This window comes from Harpia harpyja, chromosome 20, assembly GCF_026419915.1.
Source record: "Harpia harpyja isolate bHarHar1 chromosome 20, bHarHar1 primary haplotype, whole genome shotgun sequence".
Taxonomy (NCBI): domain Eukaryota; kingdom Metazoa; phylum Chordata; class Aves; order Accipitriformes; family Accipitridae; genus Harpia; species Harpia harpyja.
This window is the reverse complement of record NC_068959.1, coordinates 12,457,214-12,469,612: the sequence shown is the minus strand read 5'-3', so window position 1 is coordinate 12,469,612 and position 12,399 is coordinate 12,457,214. Positions and strand designations below refer to the sequence as shown.

Here is a 12,399-nt window from a genome sequence, read left to right as displayed (position 1 = left end):
TATAGAAGAGGACCATTATTACTATTAACGGGGGGGTTGGTTTTTCCTTAAGAGAGAAAGGCTCCTCTTTATAACCGATGTGTGCCACGCCAGAGCCCATCGCGTCTCGAAGCTACCCGCTAGGCACAGTACCTTTGCAGTGCAAAAAGTCCTCGGGGTGAGGGAAGGAACCCTCTTCGCAGAGCAAGTCGCAGGTTTTATCCGATGCCAGGGGGTAGCCGTTGTCCTCCTCGTTGTAGTCACTCTTGCCGTTGCTGTTTGAGTAGCCGTTGGCATACATCTTCAGGGCGGACCTGCGGAGGCAGAGGAGCTCCTGGAAGGCATACCTGAAGTCCGGGCTCCGGCAGTAGATCAAAGGGTTGAAGGCAGAGTTGACATAGCCCAGCCAGTTCAAGAGGATGTACACATACTTCGGTATGATGTCGTCCTGGATGACATGCACGATGTTGACGATGAAGAAGGGCAGCCAGCACAGTGTGAAGGTGCCCATGATGATGCCCAGGGTCTTGAGGGCCTTGTGCTCCTTTAAGAAGAACTTGGAGGAACGGCGGTGCCCAGCTCCCCCTTTCTGCTCCTGCTCCTTGTTCTGGGTGTGAAACCTCCCCTCACTCCTGTCTATCTTCTGCAACTGCTTCTTGGCCACCTGGAAGACCCTGGCGTACACGAATACCATGACCACGAGTGGCAGGTAGAAGGAGATGATGGAGGAGGCAATGGCGTATGCTTGGTTGGTGAAGAAGTCGCAACATGTGTCCTTCTCGTAGCACAGGATGGCCTCGACACGGTCTGCCCGATACCAGTGCATTTGGATGGGCAAGAAGGAGGTGAGGGCTGAGACCACCCACACCACAAGGATGACCACGCGCGCCTTGCTCTTGGTCAGCAGGCTCTGGTACTTGAAAGGGGAGGTGATGGCGAAGTACCGGTCCACAGCAATGACGCAGAGGGTCTCGATGCTGGCAGTGACGCAGAGCACGTCCAAGGAGGTCCAGAACTCACACCAGAAGTTCCCAAACTTCCACATCTCCATGATGATGTGGCTGGCGCCAAAGGGCACTACGGCCAGCCCCATCACCAGGTCAGCGCAGGCCAGCGAGGTGATGAAGTAGTTGGTGACAGTCTGCAGGCGCTGGAACCGGGCGATGGCAGTGATCACCAGCACGTTCCCGAAGACGATGGCCAGCACGATCACCGACATGAGGATCCCCATGCCCACCATCCACACGTCCCGCGACAGCGTGGGGTCGGTGGCGCTCTGGTTGGCGCTGACGTTGCCACCGGGCAGCTCGGTGCCTGCCACCCCCATGGCCCCCCCCAGCAGCCCCCCGGGCAGGCAGCCGGGGCTCGGCTTTGCCTAGGGTTCCTCCGCGGCAGCGCTGCGCCTGGAGCCGCGCATACGGGACGGCAGGTGCGGGGCGGGCTGGGCGCGGGGTGCTCCCGCTGTGCGTGCCCGGGACCGCTCCGCTCGTCACGTCACGTCACGTCACGTCACCGCACCGCACCGCACCGCACCGCACCGCACCGCACCGCACCCGTCACCGCACCGTCCCCGTCCCCGTCCCCGTCCCTGTCCCCGTCCCCTCCCGCGCGCGGCGGCCGCGCGCCCGCCCGCCCGACTACCCCAGCCCGTTAGGCGCCGCCGAGCTTATAGCGACACCCGCCGTGACATCAGCTCGCCACAGCCAATGGCAGCCCGCGCCGCGCCCCGCGCGCACCTCGCACCCCCCCCCGTCCGCGGCACCCCCCCCCCCGCGCCCCGGCCCGCCCGCCTAGCCCCACGCGTGTCCCCGCCCCGCGCGCTCCCCCCGACCACGCGTGCTACATCCCGGCCGGTGTCCTCGCGCCTGCTCCCCACCCCGTGCTCTCCCCCTGCTCCACGCGTGCCCCACCCCCCCCCGCGGTGTCCCCACGCCCCCGCCCACGCGTGCTCCCCGCCCCAGGGTGTCCCTGTGCTTTCCACCCATGTCCCCATGCCTTCCACCTACGGGTGCCACACATGCACTCCCTGCCTCAGGGGTGTCCCTGCACCCCCTGCCCCACGCGTGCCTCCGCACCCCACGTGCGCCCCACCTCCCACCCCACCCATGCACCCTGTGTGCTCCCTGCCCCGGGGGTGTCTCCAGGACACGTGGCACCAGGTGCTCTCAGGGACTTCGTCCCTGCCTGGGCGCCGGGGTTTGGCTTTCCCGAGAGCCCCCATCCTCACCGGTGACACTTTGTGCCAGGATGTCACCCAGGTCTCCGTCCCTGGCGGCCCCCAGCCCAGCATCCCAGTGGGCACCCAGGGTGGTGGGGTGCAACCAAGTGCTGGAGCTGCAGCCCAGCCCCAGAAACCCCGGAGCTGGTCAAGGGCACAGACACCCCTCAGCTGTCCCGGCAGCGCTGGCCAGGCAGGGAGGCTGTGCGACTGCTGCGCACTGCCGCGCTGCAGCCAGGCATGTGGTTAGCCCCGGACGCTGTCACCAGTATTTCCCTCCAAAGCAAACAAATTTGCTAAATAAGGACTAAGGAATCCTGCAAACTTCCTTTTAGCCTAACAGGAGATAACGCTGCCGCCGGAGTTTCATTTCTGCCCATTGCTCTGTACCGACACTGTCCAACCTCGTGCCGCTCTCCCGCAGAGATACATCGCGCTGCCTGCAGGTCCCAGCGGGCTTGCGGAAGTGACAGCGAAGCTTGAAGGCCGGGGTTCTAAAATTGCCCTGTGCCACAGAAAGGGAGAACAGAAAGAGTTGCTTTTGCCCAGATTTGCCCCCATGCCACCAGCTGCACCCAAAGTAACTGCAGGTCAGTGTCTCGTTGGGTGCTGCACCACGGCCCACCCACGGCAGAGGCAGTGGAGGACTCCTGTCTTCGTTAGCAATTAAACTGTTGCTAATGTTAAATCTTATTTGAAACACATCAGTTGCTGGAGCCTGACGGGGCTTCACAATTCTGCCTCGTTTTTCCTGGATGGCAAGGCCATACCGTGGTGCCAAGGGCCGGGTGCCAGCTGGGCTGCGGTGGGCAGCAGCCTTCGCCCCGCCGGCCCCGCGCCGTGGCCTGCTAGGTGGCCGTGTCACACCCCGGCTGCACCCGGGCTATTTATAGAGAAGAGCCGGTGTACGGAGAGGAAGCTTTGTGGTTTAAAACAGAGGGGCAAACGAGGTGCTGGAATCAGGAAATGAGATGAAAGGCAGTTTCAGCAGCATGAGGTTTCTGTCTAGGCACGGATCTTCCTCAATTAGTGGCCTCTCCGCACTGTTTCCACGCTCCGCTTCTGCATCCGCGCGCTTCAGAGGTTTTAAAGATGAAGAGACACGAGCAGAAGATCCACAGGACACCCCTTCCCGCTGCAGACACACGCAGCCTTTGGAAAGCAGGAGCATTTGGAGGACCCAGGTATGCAGTGCTAATGACCTTAGCTAATTACCAGGAGTTTCCCCTGCCCGCAGTTGAGATAAATGGGGCCGTAGGTTTCCCACACATACCAACAGGTACAACTGTAACCGGACGGTGTGAGTCTGTAGCACTCCATTGGCTTTCACAGACTTCACACCAGCTGAGGGTCTGGCCCGTACGCAGACGCAGTCCCAGTGAGCACTTGCTGGGTGCCATATCCGTTCCCCAGCTTCCGTGCACACAGGCCCCCCCACACCCTCTCTGCCTGGGGGCCAGCAGCACTCACCTTGCAGGGGAGGCATGGCAAGAAGCTGCCGGAAAAGCAGAGGTACAGATGAGATGCAATAGTGGGAGAGCAAAGCAGAATGGAGAAGCAAAACCAGAAGGTGTGGGAACTACATGTCAACCTCAGCTCGCTGTTCCCCCTTCTTTTTTAAGGGCTGATGAGAAAGCTCTCGAAAGTACTCAAGGTAAGTTTCTGGTAATAACCTGGCGAGTTTGCTGTGCTGTTTCCTGTGGGTTAGGCTAACATCTGGGAATACTCTGACACCAGATCAAAGCGTTCCAAAAGCATTAGGTCCCCTATCCTCATAGACATAGAAATGTTCATCCTTGCATGAGGCACCGAGGCTTGAAAGGAGGAGAAGCAGGCTTGGGGACTTCGTGGGAAACACCAGCTCTGGGAGAGTCAGAGCTAAATTCTCTGCTTTGTAACAACTGCTTTATCAAAGGCACCTGTATGTCCTGCATATCCCTGGTAAGAGTCCTACGTCGGACTGAATATGAGCCAGCAGTGTGCCCAGGTGGCCAAGAAGGCCAATCACATCCTGGCCTGTATCAGGAACAGTGTGGCCAGCAGGAGCAGGGAGGTGGTTGTTCCCCTGTACTCGGCACTGGTGAGGCCGCACCTCGAGTCCTGTGTTCAGTTTTGGGCCCCTCACTACAGGAAAGACATTGAGCTGCTGGAGCGTGTCCAGAGAAGGGCAACCAAGTTGGTGAGGGGCCTTGAGCACAAGTCTTATGAGGAGCGGCTGAGGGAGCTGGGGCTGTTCAGTCTAGAAAAGAGGAGGCTGAGGGGAGACCTGATCACTCTCTACAACTACCTGAAAGGGGGTTGTAGTGAGGTGGGTGTTGGTCTCTTCTGTCAGGTGGCTGGAGATAGGACGAGAGGAAATGGCCTCAAGTTGAGGCAAGGGAGATTTAGGTTAGATATTAGGAAAATTTTTTTTACTGAGAGGGTTGTCAAACATTGGAATGGGCTGCCCAGGGAAGTGGTTGAGTCAACATCCCTGGAGATATTCAAAAGCGAGTGGACAGGGTACTCCAGGGCATGGTTTAGGGGGCATGGTTAATGGTTGGACTCAATGATCTTGAAGGTCTTTTCCAACCAAAATGATTCTATGATTCTATGATTCTATGATTCCTCTCCAGAGCCTGCTGCAGGACTCTGGAAGCCTCTGTGGCCCAGGGTGCAGAAATCAGCCAGCCCAGCTTACATCTAAATATTTTGTCTTTGTTGTACTATATTCAAAGAAGCCTGAACCTCTCCTTTGGTTAACAGGGTGTGGTGGAGGAAGCAGAGAAAGGCTGATTTTTCTTCCTTGATTCTGCAGTTCTTGCTTGTGTTGGTAATATTTGTTCACCTATGTAAGGTGTGTCGGGGTGGGCCCATGGCTTGAGCTGATTTGTGCCCTTGGCTATGCAGCCATGACCCACACCAAGTGGGACTAGTGACCACAGGTTCAAAATAACGCAGGAATTTGCCCCACATAAAAATAAATTTCTTCACCAAAAGTCCGAGTTGCTTTTGAGGTTTGCATGCCTTTATCCGTGCTTTTGAGTAGTTATTAGCTTTCTAGCATGTTCAAGGCTTCTTATTTAAACAAATGTAATACCAAACCTCAGAGGAGAGGTTAGGAAGACAGTTAAGTTTGCACTTCTTACTCTGCCTGAAGTGCTGGAGAGAGCCTCAGCCCACCCCAAAATGCCTCCTTCTGGGTTTCTTGGGCTTGGAGGGTGTCAAAACCAGACAGGTCTCATTTGTTCCATGCAGCACATCTGCACCACTGACCCCGCTGCTTTGTCATCACGCTAATCTTTTCTCTTTTTATAATTGGATGTGTGCTCCCTCCTTGCTGGGTGACATTTGAAGAACTGCCTGTGGGATCAATGAGAAAGGCAGGGTTGGTAGAAAGAGGTAATCACTTTTATTAGACCAACTGACATAATTGGAAAAAACAGCCAGGCTTTTGGGCATGCAAGACCTTCCTCAGGACTGTGACTAGCTGGGATGTTGGTCTGAACCCTGCCTGCCCAGATGCACAGGCTGGAAAGCACAAAGCACTCTGATATTAAGCAGCTGGCCAGATCAGGCCCTTGGCAAGCGCTTGGAAGTGACAGTCTTCAACACAGTGTTTGGCGGGAGAGGAATCTGTAAAATTCTCTTCTTGCAGAGAACTGATAAGTAACAGTATTTGTCTGGTATGTCACTGCGAGGAGGCTGTAGAGCAGCAGAAGCAGCATGCAGACAGCATGGAAGCATTCCTCTTCCTCTGGCTGCTGATTAGCACCAGCCCCTGCTGCAGGTGAGCAGCCCACCCTGGCCTGAGCCATGCTGGGCACCCATCGGACAATCTGGCAGTGCCTGCTCGGAGGGGCTTCATTCTGCTTTTCCCCTTGTTTCTGCTGCATTTGTTTGCGTGTGCCTGGCTTTGGCCATCAGCGGGCACTTGGCAATGCTGCAGCAGAGTGCTGCGCTGGGGCGGCTCACCAGCCCACGGGAAGGGGGATGGCGACACTTTCTGTGGGTCACCTCTGCCTTCCTCTGGGGGCTTTTGGCTTCCTCATTCTCCTGCTTCAAAGCAGCGTGGCAGGGGTCAGGGAGCTTTCGGCAGGTTAGCTGTGGTAGCAGCTCCTGGCTCTTGATTTCTCTTCCTCTCTTGCTTTGTAAGCCATGAGGGGGAGCCACCCGTGACTCACAGCTCCCCGTCAATCTCTCGTTTATGCTTGTTTGGAACAGCAGTGCAATTAGAAGTTAGGGTTAGAGTGATGAAGTGGGGGGTTTTTGTTTGCTTGTTTCTCTCTTGGAGCTCCCTGCACGGTCTGGTGAGAGCCCTGGGGTGTCTCCTTGCTCCAGGAGCGCACAGCAGTAAGGAGAAGCCCGGGGCTCCATTTGGCACCCACCTGCAGCAGGGAGGACAGCAGAAGGGACAGAAACACTCCTGCTTCTTTTCCACGGGGGAGATGCTGCCACGTCTGCCCTCGGGCAGCTGTCCTCAGCCCCAGCACCTCCGAGGACCATGGCCACCCTGTGCTCCGCAGGGGGACGGGGCGGCAGAGGGGCTCTCCTCCACTCTGGGGGCTGCAGGATGGCATGAAGTGCCTGAGACAGCACCCATCTCACACAGGAGCATGCCTAATGCTTCCACAGGTGCCACCACTGTTAAAGTGTGCCTGTCCCCACATCCTCCCATGTGAAGGTGCTGTGGCGGTGTGAAGGGAAATTGGGGGGGGGGGTGGTGGAATTAATGAATTAATCATCTTGCACCAAGGCAGGCAGGATCCTCTGGTCCTCTCAGTGCATCTCCCAGGGCATCTGCTGAGTGTGGGAGATCATGGCTATTAACCTCTGGAGTACTAGCTTTTGTAGGGAGGCAGTTATTGGGGTTTTTTTGTTTGGTTTTTTTTTTTTTTAGACTGGACCAAGGAAAAAGGAAACTGCTGAATATGAGCAATGACCCCAGTGAAAACTGAGGTGCTTTATATGGAACATGACACTGGCTGCAACAGCTGAACACCAGAGATTCATTGTCTCTGGGCCAAATACTGAACTGCTTGCCTGTAAATCAATACTGATGGTGAATACAGGTTACAAAATGACACAACATGAGGGCAGCAGAGGAAACAGAAGAGAGCATCAGAATAATAGAGATAAACGATTGTTATCACGACTTTTTCTTCTTCTCATTACTGTTTTTCCCATAACTGAACATCGCTTTCATAAGCAGAGGAGATCACTGTCTCTAACCCGACTTGTCCCTGGCAATGACCTCTGAGCCCATGCGGCCAGCAGTCTTTTCTTGTCCACTCCCTGGTATCTTGTTTCCCCGCATGGTGCAAAGCCATGGTGTGAGGCTGCAGCAGGGTAGTTTGCCACACAGTCAAAGTTTTTTGAGTGCAAAATGCACCCCATTCTCCAGGCATCATCAGCACCGAGGTGACTTCTGCTCCATTACCCCCACCCAGCAGATCAGAGGAGACACCACTCAGGTGCAATGGGCACCCGGGGCTACAGAGCAGATGAGGCTACATAAATGTAGCCATAATTTCATGGGAGCCTGGGCTGGAGCCACACTGAATTGCACATAGTGTGAGGCAGACAAGTCTGATTCAAACACAAATGCACTGAGTTGCGGCCACACTGAGGTGCCTTGCTTCTCACTTCCAGCCTCCTTCCTGCCCTTGTTCTTGCAAGGCGGTCTGACCTCAGATAATGCTCAAGTATCATTAGGCAGGAGGCAAATTGTATGGCACCTACACTGACCCAGTGTAAACCTCTGACTCACATAAATAATGGGCATGTATATAGGAGGCACACCAGGGAAGCAACACAGAAAGCACACGACCCTCTGCCATCTTCATCTCTCCACCATCAGTGAGGGTCTATGTACCCCTAAGGTGAATTCTGGTCCTGGGGATAGAGGTCCTTGCTTGCAGTGGGGCCAGAGCTTCACCTCTCATTCCTAATTTTAGAAGACTACTTCATGAGCTTATAGGAAAGGGAACTCTGTGTGCCGGAATATGTGCCCAGTTCTACTGAGTCCAAGAGGAAATTTGTTTTTTCCTGAGAGCTTTCTTATCAAATCTGCTGCATATCAAACCCAAAATAGCTTGTGTGGCTGCTGGTCAGACCAAGCTTTCCCTCAGCTCTGAGGGATGGTTCAAGAGCTAGAGGAGGATTTGCTAATGCACTGCTGCAGGGTGCCATGGCCATGGTGGGTGCTGTGTGCACTCTTCATCTGGTGCAAACCTGAGGGATTTTAATTTAGTTTAATCACCTTTTCCAGTGTGGGCAAGGCCCTTGGCATGGTCTGAAGGCAGGTGCACCAACATGTGCTGGGGCCAAGCCAACAGCTAATGCCAGGGTGCCCTGTGCCTGGCAGGACAGAGCCAGCTGGGGAGCTGAGATGTGCAAAAGGAGAAGATGGCCAGGTGGAGATGGGGCTGAGCTCTAACTGTAGCTCTGCACTGTATGCCTGGCCAGGAGGTCCGACAGCAGCAGTAAGGGTCCAGGAAGAAGGACTTCATCAATGCCGAGATCTTGGGCAAATTTGAACAGCCCATGCTGGAGATTATGGCACCCTGGCTAGCTAGAGTATGGGTAGGTCAAGTCTGCCATGTCCACACTGCCAGCAGATGCCTGGGCATCCTGTCGGCATCTTTGAAAATCTATCCAGTCCCTGCGGAGCTACAATGTCTTCTGAGCCCTTGGGCAAGTGCTTAGCATTTGCATAGGTGGCTCCAGACCTGGAGTGTCAATACACACAAGGAGAAAAGACTATAGTCCTTGGCATTTGGTTCCTAGATCACATAGACCTTTTCAGTCATTGTGCCTTTAATTTTGTGTTTCCCTCAGTGAGGCAGAATTAATATCCTCTAGGCATCCGAAGACATCCACTAATGTCCATCAGGTCTTTGGGAGCAGACTTCACAAGGTAGTGCTAAAAAGGTTGTTTTTTCTCTGTGGTTACAACATATATGGTCCAATCCTTTCCCTAAAATACCTTGCTGGGAAAAGGAAATCACAATTCAGAAGTGGCTTAGGGTAAGCTCAGGCTTGTCGGATTTCTTTGTAATGCCTCAGTCTGGCCGTAGCCATCAGTCTGCCTGTTTTACACAGAGATTGGACATTTGCAGTGGGAACTGTCATGGAGACTTTGCTCTTAGCATGGAAGTTAATCGATGCCCTAAAAGAAAGGCAGTAGTTGTGTTATGCAAGATTTGGGGGATAGGACGATCCTTTAGGAGCGAATGCATTTAAGGAAAATGACCACACCGAGGTCGTGGAAGCAAACACCTGGACGCAAACACCTATGCAAAGATACTTATTTTACTGATTACCATCAACAAATTTGCCTAATTGGGAACCATGTCTAGTAGCAAGAAGGGTGGTGAGCACTAAGTTACCAAGGTGATGTGTACAACAGAAGAAGATAGGCAGAATTCAGTCTCCATAGCTCGCCCCCTCTCAGCCTGGTCATGACATCTGATGTGAACCCTGTTTAACTTATTCCCTAGCTCTGGGAGAAATCTGCAGCACGTTTACAGCTCATATCGCATATTCCACCTGCTATACATCAGCGAGTCCTCATTTTCTCTGCTCATCAATGAACTCGGGCTACACTCAGAGCAGCACATGAAAGTGAAAGGCACCGTGTCTCATGACCACCCAGACTCTTTACCCACGCCAGCCCACTCTGGAATGTCAGAACAAACACTGTGTGTAACTCCTTAAACAATGTAAGTAATCGCTTTTAGATGGGCTATTGTGTGTGGCATTCATCTAGGAGATGGTATCTGTGAATGGTTTTGTGTGTTAGTGTATTTTAATAGCACGTGAGATTACATCTCTGGCTAGTGTTTTTATTTGCTATAGTATGGTAATTGGGTGATTTTAATCTGTGGTTGATTTTTTTTTTTTTTAAATGTAGCCCTGAGGGAAATGGTGTAAGGCTGTCTCTTACTAAAATTAGCCTTGGCAAACTCAAATTCGCCCCTTCCGCCAGCTCACGGCAGAACGCTTGGGATAAAAAATGGTTGCAAGTCCGACCAGCTAAATAGATAGAGAACCTGGAAGCCTGGGTTTTCTCTCCTACTCAGGCTATTAACCTCTTCGATGGAGGCACAGACTCGACATTTTGAGAACCCTGTATCCTCCAGAATTCCTCCCTGTTCCCCAGAGAACAGGCATGGTCTTCCTCAGTTCACCAGGAAAGTATCAAAGGCTCAGCATTTTGCATCAAAAAAAAAGTTGTGCATGATGCCTCAGGACTTTTTTGATTGCATCCGTGGAGATGCTGCTGCAGCGATGGTCCAGCCCTGGCAGTCAGCACAGAAAGCAGGGTAGCTCTCCAGAAACCTGACCTCTGTGCCTGCACTCCTATCATGCAGTCATCTGTGTCCAGCTCTTTGAGTCCATGAGGACCTCCATGCCACTAGACGCCCCCAGGAGGAGTTTTCTGCACTTACGTTTCCAGTTCTAGAAACGTTTTTCCTGGGAGATGTCTCTGACTTCCGCACTGCAGCTGAGCTGCTCCCCAGGGCACGGCAGAAGGCCAGGGCAGGTAAACCAAGAGTCATAATGAAGATCTTAATGTATGAATCAAGTATAAAACGTGCTGGCTCCTTGCCTTCTCCCCGGAATGAAAGAAATTAATACAATGTTCCTGATGTGCCTGTAAATATTTCTGCAGTGAATTGAGCCCTGCCCAGCCATTGATTTCCCACTTCAAAGGTCAAAGCCATTTGGTTTCATAATAATTTGTGTAACCCTCTGATGGAAGTGGAAAGTAGGAAGAGGTGTCCCAGGGACCTGGAGGAGCAGGTGGCGCAACGAGGGAGATCCTGCATTTCCAAAACGCAGAGCTAGACGTAAACATAGATCCGGGTTGAGGATTAGGGAAGGAAGAAGGCAGAAATGCCATCGCCTTCTTGTGGGGCAGAAGTTCTCCCTCCTGGCCACTGTGGTTTCATCCATGGGGTTTCTAACAGCCCACCTGGCTCCCCTGCTGAGATGCTTGTTACCCTGAAAATCATACTGAGCTCTTCTCGCTGCTGCTGCCAGGTCCCTCTGAGTCAGGGTTTGAAGGCTCTTGCCAAAAGGTCATGCCTGTGCCTGGCAGCTCTGCTAGGCAGCCAAACAGGAGCAGCATGCATGAAGCTTGTGGAGTTGTACATTTTTGGGGGGATGCTATAAATGCAGATGCAGTCAAACAAATTGACTTCATCCTTAAAATAGAACAGTCTTGGGAATCCAGCACATAGAAGGGCCTGTGCACCTTTCTCCAGCGTACCCCAATGCCAGCAGAGAGCTGGTGTGCTCTGTTGTCCTTGTCCCACCTTCTTTGCACAGGAGGAGCCCATGTGTTTCCCAGCAGGAGCACAAGGGGCTTTTATTCCAGTTTTTTAACCTCTCTGTAAGTCACCACCGCTCCCCACTCTCCTTGTTGTCCCTGTCATTGATGAATTCATTAATCATCACTGTTTCATTTGTAAAGTAACCACAGGCAACCAGCTGGATGCATGTGCACTGTGGGTAAAACACTCACAGGGAGAGACCTGTGTGCATCCCTGTCAGTGCCAGCAGCTCCCTCTGTGCAGGATTAGCCAGAAGCGTGGTGGGGCAGGACCGCGTGGACTTCCCAGATCCCTGACGGTGCACGGTCTCTGCCTGCTTAGGGCACACGGGGAAAGTGGCTGTCCCTTTACCAGCACAGCAGCTGCTTTTGCTTCTCAAGACTGAAGTGTGGTACAGGAGCAGTGTTCACATCCCTGAGTTGACAACACAGGGCTGTGCACATCAGGGTGGAGGTACGTTGGTCCAGAAACAAGAACTTTTGCCTGCCACCTGTTTTCAAAACCCTTGTTTCTCACCAGATATTTGCAACGGATCCTTAGTTTCATCTCCTAAACTACTCCTGCACAGCTGAAAGAAACAGACTGAGGAGATCACGGCAACCCAAGCACAATGTCCCCACTAGGACTGGGGGCACAACTCTTGTGGATGGCTTTGACATTCAGCTGCAGACTAAGGTGGGTCAGGAGCTGTCACCACCACCATCTGAATGTAGCATGGGGCTTTCTCCCACAACACGCAATGGGTGATTGAGGTAAAGGCTCCCTTCTGAAAGGAACTCACTCCTTTAAACAGTTTTCGTAACAACTTAAATAGCTTCCAAAGAGACTGTGTAAAGTTAAAAGACTACGGGCGATTTTACAGGCAAAGCAGAGGTGTGGAGG

At 53.2% G+C, this 12,399-nt stretch overlaps 1 protein-coding gene across 1 annotated transcript in view; it reads right to left on the bottom strand.

The window, feature by feature from the left end:
• The window catches only part of ADRB2 (adrenoceptor beta 2), a 37,390-nt gene extending 35,882 nt beyond the window's left edge, over positions 1 to 1,508 (bottom strand). The window contains exon 1 of the mRNA XM_052816689.1: positions 133 to 1,508. Within this exon, the coding sequence (XP_052672649.1) occupies positions 133 to 1,306 (1,174 nt within the window). The 5' untranslated portion in view covers positions 1,307 to 1,508. The remainder of the gene's footprint in view (positions 1 to 132) is intronic.
• Positions 1,509 to 12,399: the final 10,891 nt, after the last annotated feature.